The 18,899-nt window shown below is 41.4% G+C and overlaps 1 protein-coding gene across 2 annotated transcripts in view; it reads left to right on the forward strand.

Annotated features, from left to right (window-relative positions):
• The window catches only part of CCDC80 (coiled-coil domain containing 80), a 40,307-nt gene that overhangs the window by 16,831 nt on the left and 4,577 nt on the right, over window positions 1–18,899 (forward strand). The window contains exons 4-7 of one of the 2 annotated variants that reach the window (XM_047875117.1): window positions 8,061–8,197; window positions 9,872–10,020; window positions 15,825–15,928; window positions 18,392–18,472. In XM_047875117.1, the coding sequence (XP_047731073.1) occupies window positions 8,061–8,197; window positions 9,872–10,020; window positions 15,825–15,928; window positions 18,392–18,472 (471 nt within the window). Of the gene's footprint in view, window positions 1–8,060; window positions 8,198–9,871; window positions 10,070–15,824; window positions 15,929–18,391; window positions 18,473–18,899 lie in introns of both variants that reach the window. The other variant, XM_047875118.1, reaches the window with a different exon arrangement.

Genomic DNA, 18,899 nt, shown 5'->3' on the forward strand with positions numbered 1-18,899 from the left:
TTCCTGACCCCTTTATCCTGTTGATCTCTGCCCCATAGGTATTTTTATGATTCCTTATTTATGAATTTAGTGCTTCTGTATGCAAATACAAATAAATATAAACATCTGTATTCCCTCCACACTTTTAGTACAAAATATAGTATATATAATACTCTGGACTTTGCTTTTTTCACCTAAAAAATATTTCCTGGAAATCTTCCCTTATGAGTATACAAAAATCATCCTAATTCTTTATTAAGCCATTGTGAGATCCTATCATAGTTTGTTTAACTAGTACCCTTGTTAATAGACATTTAGATGGCTTTCAGTATTTTGCTATTATAAACAGTTTCACAGTAAATCACCTTATACATATGTTACTCTATCTATGTGGGTATATCTTTACAATAGATTCTGAGAATCAGGATTATTGGGCCAAATGGAAAACGTATTTAATTTCATTAGATATCAGCAGATTTCTCTCCATACAAGTTGTATCATACTGCAATCCTGCCAGCAATGTGTAAGTGTCTGTTTCCCTAAAGCTCTCCAAAAGACTGTACAACCAAGCTTGTGAATGTTTTCAGGCAATGTGGTAAAGAAAAATGAGATCTTAGCGTAGTGTGTTGGTGGGCTGCATTTTTCTTTCTATGAGTATGATTGGACATTTTTTCATGTGTTTGAGGAGCATTCATACTTTGTTTTTAGTGTCCTTTGCCTTTTTTTTTCTTCTTTATATCAATTTCTTCTTAAGATTGTTCTTCTTAATATCAATTTATAGGTACTCTTTCTAAATTAGAATGAAAATTGAGACTCCAGTTCTCTTCCCAATTCCAAGATACTGACCCAGTTTGGGCATAAGGTCCAGGCATTTATATTTTTAAACTGTTGCTCAAGTGGTTCTGATTTGCAGCTAGGTTTGGTGGAGAGCAGACGGTTAAGTGTAGGACAGAGTGAAAGAGAGGTTGGCACCAGATTTTAAAGGATTTCAAACACCAGCCCAGAGAAATCGAATTTTATTTGGTAAACCATGTGAAGTCACTAAAGATTTCTAAATATATTTTTCAAATAAATTTTAAATAACTTCCCAGGTTTGGGGGAGTCAATCTGTAGGACAGAAAGGAAGCTGGAAGGATGCTTTCTTCATAGATAGGACAAGTTGCTCTTTCTAGAGACCAAGAAAACAGCAACTTTGTGATCAGGAATGGCCAGGTTAGTCTCCCCTATCAATTTGATCCAGACACTCATTTCACAATGGGTTGGTAGGCAGGCAACTGACCCATTCATATAGTAAAATAGGAGCAAGAGAATCAACTACAGAGTCCTTTAAATTAATCTGTTTCCCATCAAAAGAAAGTAAATCCCATAGCTGGAGGCCAGGGTTATCGTCAGCAATCCCAGAAATATGGTTAAAATAAAAGATTCAGCTTTTTATGGAGTCTTTGCCTTCAGATTTATCCATAGCTTTGGCCTGTGCTGACTTCTTGAATAGGATAGTTATATTTTATTATTAAAAAAAATTATTTTAACATGTATTTATTTTTGAGAGGCAAAGTGAGACAGAGCATAAGTGGGGGAGGAGCAGAGAGAGAAGGGAGACACAGAATCCAAAGCAGGCTCCAGGCTCTGAGCTGTCAGGACAGAGCCCGATGCGGGGCTCGAACTCACAGAGCGCGAGATCATGACCTGAGCTGAAGTCAGGTGCTTAACCTACTGAACCACCCAGCCACCCCAGGATAGTTATATTTTAAATGCCATATAAATAGATTTTATCTATGTTGTGTGTTACCCCTGGAAAGGGTTTATTAAGGTAGGTGATGAATGGTGCAGCGCAGTGGATGACACTCAAGAGATCAGAATGCCAAAGGAAAATAGAGTTTATTGCTCATGGGTCCCAGAGAGGAAATTGCAGCACGCCCCCTAGGCCCACAAGTGGAGCCAGGGTTGGGTCAGAAAGCAGCAGTAAGAGCAAGGAGGGGAGAGCCTAGGTCACTGTCTTTATTGGGGTTCCCAAGAGAAAGGCGAGGCAGGACAAAGTACATAGTTTCTGATTAGCTAGTTTGAATAATTTCACCAGGCTTTGGGCTATAGGGCTGGTCCCTAGTTGCCTGGTACCTGACCCTGGATGATTAAGGAAGAGGAATATTGTTTCCTGGCGTGCACGTGTCAGAGAGAGGAGGTAGGGCATTGGGTTGGTTGGTTTACATTTCAGAGAGCTATTGCAGGCTGCAGATTTGCTGTCTCTAAGAATTGGCTAGCTTTGGGAAAGGCAGTCTCTCCCTAGTCAGAAAGGGTTTTTAACATGTCAAAATATCATAATATATAGAAATTTTTAAATGTGGTTAATACAATTATAAGACCTCATATGTGAAAACCCAAATTTAGAAAATAAATCTATATGATGAGCTTTCTCAAATTATACTTAGACTGGCTGTGTTATAGACTCACAAGATACAGGAAGTGTAAGGGTTTGATGATGCGTTTTCTATGTGGACCCAGAACTGCTCACCTCCTTGACTCTACCCCTCACTACCCTCTTTTTTCTCACGTGACATCTTTCTTAGGGGAGAGATGTCATGGTTGCCAAATCTGTACCTAGTGTCTCTGTGTGCCAGGCTACAGGGATTTAGAAGACAATCAAAGGTTAGTCCCTGTTGATGAACTACTCGTATCTAGTGGAAAGATAGATGTGTAAACAACCTGTTGCAATGCAGGGTGATAAGCATTATTGCAGAAGCAGCTAAAAGTATTGTGAGTGCATAGGTGAGGTAAAGATAGGTTGCAGAAGTAATTAGGAGTTCCCATGTAGACAGGGGTAGGGATAGCATTCCAGGAAGAGAAGGCATATTTCTAGAAATTGAAAATAGAAGCTGGAGCATATTGTATGGAAGAGTTAAGTGATCAGCTCGCTAAGATAGACTGAGTCCAGGGAAGAAATGGCCTTGGCCGCTATGCCTAGGATTTGGATTTTATCCTGTCCTTGTTCCCTGTCCTTAGATGGCAACATAGCGACCCAGAAAACTTGTTAACATGCAGATTCCTGAGCCTCACCTCTAGAAATTCTGACCAAATTGGTCTGGACCCAAGGATTGTAATTTTAACAAGTGCCCCAGGTGATTGTGCCCCACCTGTCTACCCAGGTGAGGGTAGACAGTGGATCATGCTTTGAAAAACTGTTAGAGGAGATAAAGAACTTCTGAAGCAATGGGAGAGGCTGAAATGGTCCAGGAACATTGGCAGAATGCCTGAACTCAGGTGAGACAGAGTGGGAGTAGGAGATACCACAGATATCGTAGAGAAGGAGCCGTCACAGATGGAAACTTCGAATGTAATGCCTGGCACACAGTTGGTGATTAGTAAGTTGTTGCTGGAGCTGAATTTTTCTGCAACGTCATTGCTGTCTGTGGTCAGACATGGAAGAACATGGAAGAAATCTATTACCACCTCAACTTGGGAATTGAGATCCTTAAAGGATGGAAACCCAGGCCAATGCCCCACTTACAGGACCAGTCCCCACCAGGGTGTGACAGAGTTCAAGCTCCCTCCTGTCCCTCCTAAGTCATCTTAGGTCAAGGACAGTCTGTGTGGAATAACCAAATCCCACCACATGGGTTTGGATCTGTGAATCCATTTAGCTGGATCAAGACCATGCGAACTGTTTATAGGATTGCGTCCTCAAGAATGTTTACTTCTAAGCCCTGCAAAGGACTAGAGAGCTTTGGCAAAACTGTTACAAAAATGTAACAAGAAGCTGCCAAATTGATGCTGCATTTTCAGACCGAGAAGAGCCTCGTGTTCACCCAGCCCTGACTGAGACGGAACATGGAACGTAATGGAGATCTGGGGCAGGGGCAGGCAGCTGGAGCTGGGAGCTGGCCTCACACATCCCTTCCTCCGAATTGGGCCAGAGGGGGACGCTGTCTTATGGAAGAGCTGCTGTCATCCTTTGTAGGAGCCACCGTTGATCAGTGCTTTCACTGTGATTTCCCACCTCAGCACAAACATTCATTTGGGATGTAGATACTCTGCAGTCTGGAAGTGTAAAATGTTTTATTTTTAATGTCAGGTCAAAATGTTTCCGAAGATCTTTTATTTGAAAGGAGAAAACAGGCCATGAGATCGGTTCCTTGCTATATCCCAGTTAGAACAAAGGTTGGCTTAAATCTTGGTCCTAGGTCTTCTCTGTCCTTGGGTGGGATATGTTTTGGTCAAGTAGAGAGAATACTCAATAAGAATGAGGTCGTATTAACTGAGCCTTAACCCTCACTCTGTTATTAACTAGTAGGGTAAACTTGAGCCAGTTGCTCCTTAGTGGAGTCTGTGATGGGTTTGTTCTCTGGGAAGCAGGCTCTGAAACTGAGATTTGCATACATGCGGTTAATGGGGGAGTCATCTTCGGAATAATGCTTATGAGAGGGGAGGGATACGAGAGAACAGAGAGGGAGTTTTAGTTGTAATGCAATGAACCCTTCGGAGTAGTAGTTCACTTGGAGGCAACGGGGACGTTTTTTCGATCTACCCCACTGCATCAGCCGCTGAATATGGGCTGTCCCCTAGGAAGAGTGTGACTTGGCAGAAAGGCCCCTCCTTTCTAAGGTCAGTGATTTGCAGAGAGGGAGTCAGCGGCTAACCTTCACAGCAGCCTTGCTTCTGAAGGCAGGATCTGGACAGTGCACCACAGTGTCTGCTTCAGTCCCTGTTTCATCTAATGCACCATATATTATTGTTTCTCAGTAATGTGACTGGGTTCTGCTAGGTAATGTCCGTATCACTTCTCTGTTGCCACAATAAGGCTGTGTAATGACGACCCACACACTCCAGTGGCGTGTAATTATTAAACATTCAGTCATGAGCCTGTAGGGTTCAGCTCACCTGGGCTGGGCTGGGCAAGCCTTGGTGAGGCTGGCCTATGCATGTCCAGTCAGCTGCTGGTTGGCTGGGTGGTCCTGCTGATCTTGGCTGGGCTTGAACACTTTAGGGATCAACTTGTGTCAGCTGATCTGGAATCGCCCCGTCTGGGCTGAGGCCAGGGTAACTTGGTTTAGCTTATTCTTCAGAAGTCTAGCGTGCATGTTGTTCTCATGGCAACGGTAGAGGCAAGAGCAATCCCAAATGTACAGGCTCATTTCTAGCCTCTATGTCACTTTTGCTAACATCACCTAGCACTGGCCGGAGCATGTGGTATAGATGAGCTCAGAATCGGGAGGCATGACAGTTTAACTCATCACTGTAAAGAGGAGCCACAGTCACTGGACAAAGAGTGTAGGTATGGAGAAAGGTGAAGAACTGGGGCCATTTTTTGAAATCTACTACATTCTCCAACTTCCTTCCATCTCAGCCATTTAGTGCTTTTTGTAACTTTCTCTGTGAGGTAGAGATAATGGTCTCATTTTGATTCTAATTAGGAATTTGAACTCTATCCAAATTACTCATTTCTGAATCCAGCACCCAGCACAGACTTAGCTCAGGACACTGGCTGCATTTCCAGTGTATTAACAGTGTATAACAAATACTTTGTTATTTGTATTAACAGTGTATTAACAAATACTTTGTTATTACACTCCAGTGCATTAACAAATACTTTGTTATTACACTCCAGTGCATTAACAAATACTTCGTTATTACACTCCAGTGCATTAACAAATACTTTGTTATTACACTCCAGTGTATTAACAAATACTTTGTGGAATGAACAAAAGTATGCTGAGAATTAAAACTAGGAATCCTTAGATTCAAGAGAAAATCTTGCTTGTAAAGTTTCAGAATCATTAGTTATTAAAAACATTTTTAAAACAGTTTTTAATTATTTATTTTATTATTATTACTAATTGTAAAATATGCTCCTTGTTAAATTTTACATAATATAGACATGTGTAGAGTGAATAGTGAAAGTGTCCACTCACCTTTTCCATTCCCTAGAGGCGACCATTGTTACTAACTAGATGTCCTTCTGGACATTTTCCAGTGTCTATTCCTGTACAGATGTATTTCCTTTTAAGCAAGAATAATGTCTACTGTGCATTTTCTTCAGCAACTTGCTTTTTTAGCTCAATGAGACGTAGTAAAAAAAAACCAACAACATGAATCTGGCAATTTTTTTAATTACTTTGTAATTAATTCATGACAGCAAAAATGTACATTTAAAAAACAGTTTAGGGACGCCTGGGTGGCTCGGTCAGTTAAGCTTCTGCCTCTTGATTTCGGCTCAGGTCATGATCTCACGGTTTGTGGCATCCACCCCCACGCTTAGGATTCTCTCTCTCCCTCTCTCTGTCTGCCCCTCCCCTGCTGTCTCTGTCTCTCTCTCTCAAAATAAATAAGTAAACATAACAAATAGTTTATATGGGGGCGCCTGGGTGGGTCAGTGGGTTAAGCATCCGACTTTGGCTCAGGTCACGATCTCGCGGTTTGTGAGTTCGAGCCCCGCGTTGGGCTCTGTGCTGACAGCTCGGAGCCTGGAGCCTGCTTCAGATTCTGTGTCTCTCCATCTCTCGGCCCCTCCCCTGTTCATGCTCTGTGTCTCTCTGTCTTTCAATAATAAATAAACGTTTAAAAATTTTTTAAAAAGTAGTTTATATGTACGAAGCATATAATTTTTCACTTTGCAGAGCGCTTTGTCCTCATATAAGCTGTGGGCTCCCATGCCTTTGAACTGCCTCTGTGAAAAACTGTCACAATTTGGGGGAAGAAAGCAGATTCTTTGTCTTTGCATTTTGATCTGCTTTAGAGGAAATCAAGTTCCTTGTTTGTGTACTTTCAGTGATCCTAATCAAATAAACCAAAGTAATAGTTAAATTGTAATCATCCCCTTTTTATGAGTAAAAGAGCAATGGTCTGTGGTACTCAAGCCCTATAACCTCTGTATCTGTAAAACCATGGCTGTTTCTACTGTAGTACTATTCAGTGGGTAGCAATGTGGGCAGTAAGTGATAGAGTCCTTTCACCAATATATCTATGATCACATCTTTGCTGACTTTATTTTTTTCACTTTTTTTTTTTAAATACAGGGAGTCATTTGGCAGATAAAAATTTTTGCAGGGTTGAGGGAAACACTGTGACCTGGGAGGGATGTAGCATTTTCATCTCAGAGATGTTAAACTGATTTCCAGACTTAAGAGTTGCCATATTCAAACTTCCCATCCACCTAGTGATACGTTCAAGAACCATTTCGAAGTATAATAATTTGTTTTTAGGGCTTGATGTTAAAAAAAAAATACATAATGGTTAAAAACTTCTGTACATTTAGTAACACTTTGCTTGAAATTGTGTTCACTTACAAAATTTGTATAATGAGGGAAGCTGGGTGGATCAGTGGGTTAAGGTGTCCGACTCCTGATTTCAGTTCAGGTCACGATCTCATGGTTCGTGAGATCAAGCCCGTCATGGGGCTTGGCACTGACAGCGCAGAGCCTGCTTGGGATTCCCTCTCTCTGCCCCTCCCCTGTTCATAGTGTCTCTCTCTCTCTCTCTCAAAAAAAATAAATAAATAAACTTAAAAAATTGTATTATGGAGAGCTCTACATTTTTGGAGTTAAAATGAACCTATTGGGCAGGTCTGAACATAGGCTTGTTTCTCTCTATAGCAATGACATGGTTCACTGAGTCTCAAAGTGATTGTGTAATAAAAGTGAGGAAAAGACAGAGATTTTAGACTCAATAAATAATGAAAACTAAAAAAAAAAAAACGTTTTTTTAAAAACAGAAACAAAAACTAAAATAAATTTAAAAGCTCCTTGGTGAGATGGGGTGATGACTCATTCCCAGGATAGAGTTGGCAATCTTCTTCCAGGGGTGAGTCAGCAGCCTTCACTCTCACTTTGCTCCTTCTGATTCACTACCTACCATCAGGGTAGGCACAGATGGGGCTTGATTATCTGTAGAGAATTGACTTTCAAAATGAGTTTATTCATTTATATCTACATTTACTTATTCACTTGGGGAACTTGTGTTCAAACAAAATGTTAGCTGAATGTGTGCAACTAATGAAAGCTGTTCTAATTAACTCAGGACGGAGACTCAGAGCTTCCCACTTATTTCGGTCTCGTCACACCCATATTCATTCACATTTCATTTCCTTGAAGATAATGAAAAACCCATGCGAGTGGTGGATGATGAGGACCTGGTAGACCAGCATCTCATTGGTGAGCTGAGGAAAGAGTATGGAATGACCTATAATGACTTCTTCATGGTGCTCACAGACGTGGACCTGAGAGTCAAGGTACGGGTTTCTGTTTTAGACAGTACAGTTCCATTCCTTAGAATAGCAACTCTGAATTTTTTGTCAATGAATCTATTAGACGTATGAATAAGCACAAATTATTTTATTAAGTGGGAAGGTTTTGAAAAGGTCCAGATATTCCACGTTATCTTACAGAATTTGTGCCTACAGATGTAGTCTATGGAAAGAACTGGGTTGGATGACCTTGTATGGCCCAGCTGTTTGACTCAGACTAAACTCTTCTGTAACATCAATGTCATGCATTCATCAGACACTGGTTGAGTAGCTATGATGTCCCAGGCCCTGGGGATAAAAGATGAAAAGTAGTTGGCTTCTTCCTTCAAGAAGGTCAGATTTAACATGGACCCACTCTGGAAGGGCCTGGAAGTTTTACCTCTCAATCCCACGTGGACAAGACAGTAGGGTTTTATACCTACTTTCTTCTTATGCTTAGGGACAGAAGTTCTGAACCATGAAAAATCGTGCCATGTAGTAATACTAATAATACTAATACTAATGCTAATACTAGCAAAAATAGCTAACTTTATTAAGTATCTTCCTTACGCTAGACACTTACCTCAACCCTTTACAATCCCTATCTCAAATCTCTGAGATAAATAATGAGTATTATCTTCATTTCACAGAAGAACAAAGATAGGCCCAGCGTGGTTAAGTAACATGCCCAAGTTTACCCACTTAGCATTGCGCTTGGTACCCACACAGGCTGACTCCAGATTGCACTGTCTTTACTATTCTAGTGCACCAATAGCATACCATGCTTACATGAAGATCATCAGGAGAAAGGTCACCTGGGCCATCAGAATAGGTCATTCAACCTGTAGTCCTCTTCTGGATCTAGAGAGAGTTCCCTTCTTTAATGCATTCCTCACTTGCGTTGCCCCACCTATAACGTGAGGGGCTGAACTGGATGGGCCCAAAGGTCTCTGCCAGCTTTTACATTCTAGCTTACTGAATTCCCACTGGGGGCATATCTCCAAGCCATGTCCAGACTTCCCTGTAGTTTATGCTGACAATGCTCAGCCAGCCATCAAATCCATCTTAGGTTGCTGTTATAAGTGCAGGAAGCTCTGATCCAGGAAACTGAATTGCATTATCTTTAAGGTGGATTCCAACTTTTTTTCTAAGGGTACACATAGAAACATGGTCTAATTTTAAATGATGCTTGCTCAATAAAACAGCCTCTGGGAATCACAAAGAGTTTATCTAGATTCCTGATGGCCAGAGAACGGTGCTCCTTCTGGTGGAAAATTACCCTGATAGTTCAAGTCAGATATTCCAACAGGTTGTTCCATTTCCGTGTCAATTACAGCACTTCTCACCTTCTCCTCAGTTGTGTAGCGAATAGGAACCAGCATAGTCCCAGAGGTAGGGAAGTGAGCCTAGGATATGTGTGATAAGGAAGTCATGGACCCTTTCCCATAAAAGGCACGCAGTTAAGAAATTCTCATTAAACATAAGGGACAGTTGCTTCATGGATTCTGAACCCCAAAACATCAGCAGAGGTATTTTTGCAGAGGAGGATGTGTAAATCAATGAACCCTCGAGACTCTGATTTCTCCAGCGCTCCCCTGAATTTTCCCAGGCCCTCTATCCTCTGAGCAGAGGGAAGAAACACCCTTAAACATTATATGCTTTCTATTCTTTCTTAAACAGCAATACTACGAGGTACCCATAGCGATGAAGTCTGTGTTCGATTTGATCGATACATTCCAGTCCCGAATCAAAGATATGGAAAAGCAGAAGAAGGAGGGCATTGTTTGCAAGGAAGACAAGAAGCAGTCATTGGAGAACTTCCTGTCCAGGTACCTCACCTTTGGAGTCCCTGAGGAGGCAGGTGGGGATGTGTTCTGAGTGAGTTAATGAAAAGGCTAAGGAAACACAAAGTAGATGTGTGTGCAGACCTGCCCAGATGAAAGGTCCGTGTACCTCATGGCCCTCTGGCCACTGGACTTAGTGTTTTCCTGTCAAAAGGGCTCTGGTCACAAGGTTGACTGGGGTCAGCTCCAAGCTTGAATGTTGATTTGGTGGCTTTGGATAGGCCTTTTCTCTCTTTTCTGCTTCTTTCTTGGCACAGAATAAAGTATTCTGACCTGTGAGGGTTAATTTATTCCATCAGTGAATTTGGAGGGCTTTATATACTGCATTTTTATTTTACATATTTATTTATTAGGCCCTTCTGGTTTCAAACAGGATTTGTAACACTCTGCTTGATTTTCTGCTTCCTTCCAGCTCTGCAGAAAACAATAAAAGCCCCTCTAGGACCTCAGAAGGAGAAATGCTCTTTACCCAGCTCCCTGATTCCCTGGGGAGGAGGGTTTATTGAAAACCATTGTAGGGAAACTTCAGTAAATACACAGAGAAGACTGTTAAAAAAAATTGCTCCACTTCCTCCCTTCTCCATCCCTTCCCCTATGCTGGATGAAAATTCTACAGGGCCTTTGGGGCCCTAGGAGATGCAAAACTACAGAAGTTCCACCTACAGCAAATAAATGCACAGAGATCTCCGTGTAACATCTCCCCTCCCCAACACCTCCCCCCCCCGCCCCCACCCAGCTGTACTGTGTGGCCAAGAGGCTCCAGAAATGGAGCAAGCATTTACTTGGAGGCTCATTAACTTGGAGGCTGTGAACTTCCTTACTTGTGTCTATAAAGCATGTTCTCTATGTGTGAGTCGGAGAATCAAGGATTCTCTGTTTAGTAAGTAGGTAGATAATCTGAACTCCTCTAGATTCAGGAGGCTTGGGTCTCTTAAAACATAACCTCATGATGTGTAAAGAGCACAGGACTTACTGTTCATCCAAGTTTGGGGTCTGCAGTTTACCAGCTATGTTGCCTCTATGGCCCTGACTCCATCCCAGGGTTTCTGGGATCACTTTTTGTATGCTCACCTCTGTGCCAAGCACTTCACCTTCCCAAGTTTAATCTTTACAACAATCCTATGAGCTGAATACTGTAACTATTGTTGAGTTGTAGAGGGGACAACTGAGGCTGACAGAGATCAAGTAAGTAACTTTCGGCCATCACCCAGCTAGTGTCAGCTCTGGGACTCACGGCGCCACCCAAGGCCCGTATTCTTTTCGAATACTCCTTTTGAAAATATAATGTGAATTATTTTTAGTCTTGGACCCAGGAGCCCAAGAGAGACATCCCTAAAACCACAGGATTTCAGAGCTGAAAGGAACCTGAGGTTCTTCCTTCATCCCAATTTTCAGTGCAATGCAAGCATCTGGAATGGAGATGGAAGGTGCCTGACTTTATAAGGACTTGAGGCTCAACCCAGTCTTCAGTCCACTCTCTTAGCTGAGAAAGGGCTCTAACTCTCCACCTGACAGGTGGCTCCTTGTCTAGTCTTGGGGGCACTGAAACATCAACTTCTGATCCAAGGTCATCCCTCTCTATGGCAGTGACTTAGAAGATGGATGGTCAAAGCCTATTGTTGCCCTTGAGGTGTTTTTCTTCCTTTACCTTCCTTCCCCCGTTCTCCCCTACCCCTTCCTTCCCTTGCTTTCTTCCTTAGCTCTCTCTTAAACTTTTAAGTTAGGCTTTTAATCTTATTATTCTATTTACAACCTAGCAAATTTTAGCCATCACTTTTACGGGGCTTTGAATAATGTTTGATCTGGCTTACAAACTCAATAATTAAACAATTTTATTATTTCAAACGGGCATTTTATATTTAATATATATTTTTGAGTTGTTGAAATAAACAAACAAAATCTTTCTGAGTACTTTAATGATCCATAAGTTTAATTAGTTAATCTTGTGAATACAGTGAATCTAGAGTTTCTCAGGTGTTCCAATCACTTAAAACCACACATCTAAACCAATTACTCAATTATAAATTCTAATTTAAAGTTTCAAGGTTGTCATTTTATTGAGCCAAATTCTCTTAAGTTTCACAAGTACATATATTGTGTATATAAAGAAGACCAGGATCGTTCTTAGAAGTATAAATTATCACTATGATTGATTCTTTGAAAACTTGCTCTTCTTAATTCTAATTTTTTTTTTTCAAAGTTTATTTATTTATTTTTTGGGACAGAGAGAGACAGAGCATGAACGGGGGAGGGGCAGAGAGAGAGGGAGACACAGAATCGGAAACAGGCTCCAGGCTCCGAGCCATCAGCCCAGACCCTGACGCGGGGCTCGAACTCACGGACCGCGAGATCGTGACCTGGCTGAAGTCGGACGCTAAACCGACTGCGCCACCCAGGCGCCCCTCTCTTCTTAATTCTAAATCTTCCAGGACTATAAGATGCATACCTGCTGAACCAACCTCGTAAACTCAGGTTGCCCAGCCTCTACAGCAGGCAGTTACTACCCAGTCCATTGATGTTATTTATAACCAAGGATTTGGGCCAGCCCTGAGAGCTGCAGCTACAGACATCCTGATTTTTCTTACCATCCCCAGGCAGGCTGCCTTTTTCACCCTGTCATGGGTTTCAAAACATGACAGGGAAAGCTTGACATTATCTCAATTTTGCTCACACCCGAAGCTCGCAGTGCTCATTCCAGTTGATAACTGACTTGAATTTGGCATATCTTTGATTTTTAAGACTTGGACCCACATTTTGCCTCTAAAGTCTTTTGTACTGGTTAGGGCACTGTGATGCGTAAATGTATCTCCTTTCTAATGTCAGAACCTTACGGGCTTTCATATTCCGTACTATTTTAGGAACATGCATCTGTTGTGGATACTCAGGATGGATATGGTTATAATTTAGATGTCCTGTAGCTATGCCTGATTTGTGGTCACAACTCATGAAATCACTGTGCTGATGATTATCATTGATCTTAAAAATTAATGTGGAGTTGTGTATACCCTAAAGGTTTGAGTCAGACAGCCCTGAGTTTGATTCCTGGTTTCTTCATTTATTGACTGTGTGACCTTGGGCTGATTACTTAACTTCTCCAGGCTTTAGTTTTCTCATTTGCGAAAGGCAGATAAGAAACGTATTTATTCTTAAGAGTTGTGAAAAGTAAATTCACAACAATGGCCCATGACCTAGTACAAAGTAAGTAATCGATAAATGCTGGCTATTAGTATTGGGACAAGTTAATCAGCTGCTAGTTAGAGAATTTTGTCATGAAGGAAGAAGTAGGAGGAAATTTAGTAAACACCTCAGGATTGAAACCCAGGCAAAGAGAACTGAAGGAAAAAAAAAATTAAATAGCAGTTCTATAAATAAATGAGTATCCAAATGGGAATTTTCCTTCAAATTTGCTGAGTTGTTGGTGAGTCTATACAGCCTGGTTTCAGCTGACCAGACTCTAAAGCCAGTCTGGTCTTTAGTGACACTCATCTGGTTCAGGCTATAATTACGTCCCTCTGAGACAGAAGCCCCAAAGACTGGCAAATGCACACTAATCTGGGAATGCCAGTTAAGGGGAGTAAACACACACACAGCTCATAGAATTTTTATTTACTGATAAGTTAAAGTGACAGAAAAACTATTTGCCCGAAATAGGGATCTGGGCCACACTGACATCTCTTGTTACATCCTTTGGAAGTTACTTCCTTCAGTGTTGTGAGCTGGAGTCTTGTGTCTCAATGTGAAGATCCGTGGGAGAAAGAATCATTACTTAGGGGGAATGACCTTTGCCTGGTTCTGTCTGCGACAGGGAGTCTCAGATCCTGTCCCCATCCAATCAGGACAGCATTCAGTGGTGCACACAGGTAAACAAGCCAAAATATACCTCACCCAAAATAGCTCCTTCCAGGATACCCTACAGCTCTGTGTGAGGCCAGGAAGGCTGGCCTGGTTTGGATGCTGGCTGGTGGGCCAGAGCTGGGCTGGCATGCCTCCTAAGGAAGCCGGGAGAGTACAGGAGACCATGTTTGTGATCACTGTTCCCTTTCCCGGGAGACCTCGGACAATCTCAGACACTCCTCTCCCCTCCTCCGTGCCAGATACACTCATCTCCCTATCCTCAGTGGAGATTTTAGTTTTTCTTTTCCTTTGAAGAGAAACAAGCAGAGGAAGCAAATGTAATGTCACAGTAAGCAGTTCTTGGCGAGCCTTCCTACAGGCGTCCATTCAGAGGTTGTATTTCATCAGACTATCATTTTCTCTCATTCACCCAAACCACTCTTCCCCCAAGAGGCCATTTTCTTCGGGGTTGAAAACTCTCATGTTCACTGTGAGGCTAGAATGAGCGTAGGGAGAGAAGTCACGAATAAAATCGAGTGGCTTCCAGCTCAGTGAGTGTACTAACACCCCACAGGGGTCTGCACAGTAGGCAGAAAGCAAAACCCCTCCTCCAGTGAAGGTGGAGTTTGAGATAACTCCATACAGTTGCCCCTGGGATGCATTCCCTCTCTCCTTCGTATCTCCTTTGGGACCCTGACTGTATGAGCCAAGCCTCAGGATCCCTGAGGGGGATAAACTAGGGAAACCATTGGCCTGGGAGTCAGAGAAATCTTATTTTGGTACCGCCTCTTAGATGTACTAGTTAGGCAGGTTACTTCTCTAAGCCCCATTTTGTCATCTGTACAATGAAGACAATAAGCTGTGCCTTCACTGACCTCTAATGTTGTCAGTATAGATGAACGTGAGCTGTGAAATGATACGCAAACATGAGGATTGACTAAGTTATCATATGGCATGGGAGACAAACGTCCAAGGTCTATTAACGGACAAACGTCTACATCTAAGAAGCCCACGGATTAAGCCACCATCTATACCCATGTCATCACATGAATAACTTACACTGACAGATTTTAGCCTAAGTCTTATAATACCTCTTTGAAGCTGATGCTATTTTTCATTCTAGAGATAAGGAAAAACTGAGACTCAGATGAACTCAGCGATGTGCTCAAGGAACCCAAAAAGTAGCAGTGACAAAACATGAACTCGGGTTTCTAGGTTACAAGACAAAAGCTCTTTCTACTACCCTAGTGTGTTGGAGCAGCAAGTTTGTTATATATGCTACAGTCCTAGGCTCGAGATGTAGCCCCATCCCACTTCACAGAGGACTCTATAATGTTGGGTCTTACTAATGAGAGTAGGCTGTGTTTTAGGACTTGCATTTGCCTCTGGAAGAACAACTGGCTACTGAGAAAGGCACACAGGGCTTTGTTTTCCCAGGAATTCTCCTTGGCCCCTGGAACCGCTTTGCCACTTTCCTTCTTCCTGTCACTGTCACCGCCTTAAAACTTAGTTCTCTTTTTTCTACTCTGTTTCTAATCCATACATTTGATTCTTAACCCGCTCCAAGCCTGAGCAAACTCTATTAGATTGTGAGTTTTCTTCAGTTTTCTTTGGATTCCCTATTTCTGTGGCTACAACATAACATAACGATTTGGGCCAGTCCTCATTGCGTCTAAAACTCCGAGTCTCCGGAAGTGACTTCTTCGGGCACCGTGGCCAGACTCACGCCTGATGTTTCGTGCAAATGCCACAGTCAGCAGACCGTGAAGTTACAACGGAAAGAGAGCAAGAAATGTGGAAATGCAGTTTAATGACTTTTATGTGCTAGGAGATACTTCTAAGGGCCGGTGTTTTATATTCTGGGCACAGGAAAACCCTACAGCCAAAGCGAGTCTGCTTTCTTACACTAGCCTCTATTGTTTGAAGCAGTAATCACGGCCTCCTGTCTGTTCCAGGTTCCGATGGAGGAGGCGGTTGCTGGTGATCTCTGCCCCTAATGATGAAGACTGGGCCTATTCACAGCAGCTGTCGGCCCTCAGTGGCCAGGCCTGCAATTTTGGTGAGTGGGAAGCTTTGTCATCACCGTTTTCCCATACCACTCTCTTCCTGGTCAATTCTAAAATGGAACATAGAAGCTTAGATCATCCAAATATTCCTCAGTCCAGACTGGAGATTCCCAGACACTTACTCAATTGTGTTGAGTATAAAGTTGCTTTCAGACTCAAGATTTAGTCCACTGGAGTTTTTTTGTTTTGTTTTGTTTTCTTTCTTTTTTTTTCTCAATATTTTCCCCCCTTGGATTCTTCACTGAAGTGTTTGAAAATAACTACTGTTTTACTTTCAGTGATCTGTGCTATGTGCCTTCTTGTTTGATTTGTTAAAACTTGTCTCAACATTATAAACCTCAGGTATCATCATTTACTTAGATAATACTTAGGTGAAAACATTGGGGGGGGGTACTTCTCCATAGATGAAATGCCTTTTGTAAAAACATGAATGACTTTGAGAATTAATATGTTAATGGAAGTAAAATGTACTATATTGCCATTCCCTCAAAAAGGATTTTGATCTATAATTGGGCATCAAAGACAGCAAGATCTCTTAAACAGAATCTTATTTTTAAGACAAGTAGGTCAAAGAGAAACATAGTTTATTATTTATTTATTTTTTGTAGTGAACTGCTTAGTGTTTTGAAAAGTAACATTTGCTTTCTTTACCAAAATGACTATCTTGGTGACCTAAAGTATCATTTTGAATGTGGACATACAGAAAGGAAAATGAATGGTTATTATGCATAGACCTTATTACTAAGTTCAATGGTGAACCAAGGAGCTAAGGGCAATTTCAAAAGTGGAACTCACAACTGAAGTCTCATTTAAAATACACTTCTGCAGAGGAAGAATTTGAACAGTTGTTAGAGGGGTGGAAAAGTAGCTAGGAGCCACAGATTTTAAAAATTCCTAATTGGAACACAGATGAATCAGCATTATTTTGATACTTCTGTTAGGAAGAAGAATCATTTATTAGTTACAAAACTGTGCCTGATTTATAAAAAGATGGGGGTGTAGGTTTTGTAAAGCATTAACAGAGCCTGGGTCCCTGCTATGACACAGTACCTAGAAATTAGAAATACATTTCAATTTTAAGATGTGAAATAATAACACACACAAGCAAGCAGAAAACAAGTTCATAATAGTAAGAACAACTAGAAAAGTCGTGAATTTTTATGTATACTCCTATTATCAAATAATTTAAAATTTTATAACAATATATAAGATTTTTTTGTATTGTTAAGCATATTTTAAATTATTTAGAACCACCAATGTTGCTAGGTAAGACAGAAGTTCTTAGAGCAGTTAATGACTCTTCACAATAAGAATATAAATAAAATCGTGGATTATTAATTTTCTAAAGACATCTTTGGAGCAGTTATTAGGTGGTGTTTCATTTTTAATCTATGCACACAGAACCTAAATCACATTAGTGTAAGCAAACCCTTTTGTAATATACAGGAAATGTAAACAAGTCATATTTTCCGGGAATAATGAAATTCGTGATCTTCCCTTTAGAAAACATGACTCAACAACATGCAGAACAGAATGCTTCACTTCTCTGGGAGAAGAGCAAAGACCACAAACTCTTTTTTTTTTTTCTTTCTTTTTTTTTTAGGAATAGCCTTTTGCTTGAATTTTAGCTCCTCCTTAAAACAGCCCTACCCTGACAGCTTTCAGTTTTCTCCCCTGAACAATAAGCACTATCAAAATTCATATTCATAGTCCCCAGTTATGACCCTGACAAGGTTGGCATTTTGTCTAACACCATGAAATCTTGATATGATGAACTGACAGCCCCCTTGTCCTCCTAGGTTTTCTCTCCTGAACCCCTTCACATGTACTTCATCTTCAAAAGAATTCCAACAAGCTACCAAGGCATGACCTTCTCTCCTTTCCTGAAACTTTAGCTGAGGGTGGGAAGCCAAGCTGTGCTTGCTTAAGCGCTTCTTTGAATCCTCTAAATAAGTGATAAGAAACTGCCCTTTAAGCTGACAAACTTCTGTGCGAGGAAGCCAGAACTCTTCCTCTGACACTCCCAATACATGGTTCTGCAGTCTTTTCTCTAAGACAGTTGAATTATCCGTGTGAGTATTGAAACTTCAGGAATGACTCTTTTTCCAGAATGCTAATCGGCTCAGATTATCCCAGACGTTTTAATGTTCTGATGGCTTCATTTTTGTTTTGTTATTTAACAGAAGCACAGTTTAAGAGCAGATTCTTTTGTTTCAATCTACAAACCAAAGCAAACCAACCCACACCTGACCCTGTTGATAATCCTAAATCTGCAATTGGTCTTTTTCAAGGTTTTAAAAGTATTTGATTACTTTTTTATGGGGAAAGATGAATTGTTTTACCTAATCAGGTTATGTTCTATATTGTTTTTAAGGTAGAAATTTCTAATTGTCAGATGTTGGCCTTTGGAAGTAAAAGATGATTTACCAATTCTATGGCTTTCTTTTTTCTTTCAGGTCTGCGTCACATAACCATTCTGAAACTTTTAGGGGTTGGAGAGGAGATTGGGGGAGTTTTAGAACTGTTCCCAATTAACGGTAAAGTGCTGTTATTTTAAAACAGTATGAACTCCTTTTAAGTTCTGTTAGGGATGCCTGGGTGGCTCAGTCAGTTCAGCGTCCGACTTCAGTTCAGGTCCTGATCTCGCAGTCCATGAGTTCGAGCCCTGTGTTAGGCTCTGTGCTGACAGCTCAGAGCCTGGAGCCTGCTTCAGATTCGGTGTCTCCCTCTCTCTCTGCCCCTCCTCCGCTTGTGTTCTATCTCTCTCTCTCTCTCCCTCTCTCTCTCTCTGTCTCTCTCTGTCTCTCTCTGTCTCTTTCTCTCTCTCTCTCCAGTAAATAAATAAATATTTAAAAAATTTTAGGGGCACCTGGGTGGCTCAGTTGGTTAGGGGTCCGACTTCAGCTCAGGTCATGATCTCACAATCCGTGAGCTTGAGCCCCGCGTCAAGCTCTGTGCTGACAG

The sequence above is a fragment of the Prionailurus viverrinus genome, chromosome C2, assembly GCF_022837055.1.
Source record: "Prionailurus viverrinus isolate Anna chromosome C2, UM_Priviv_1.0, whole genome shotgun sequence".
In the NCBI taxonomy this organism is placed as follows: Eukaryota; Metazoa; Chordata; class Mammalia; order Carnivora; family Felidae; genus Prionailurus; species Prionailurus viverrinus.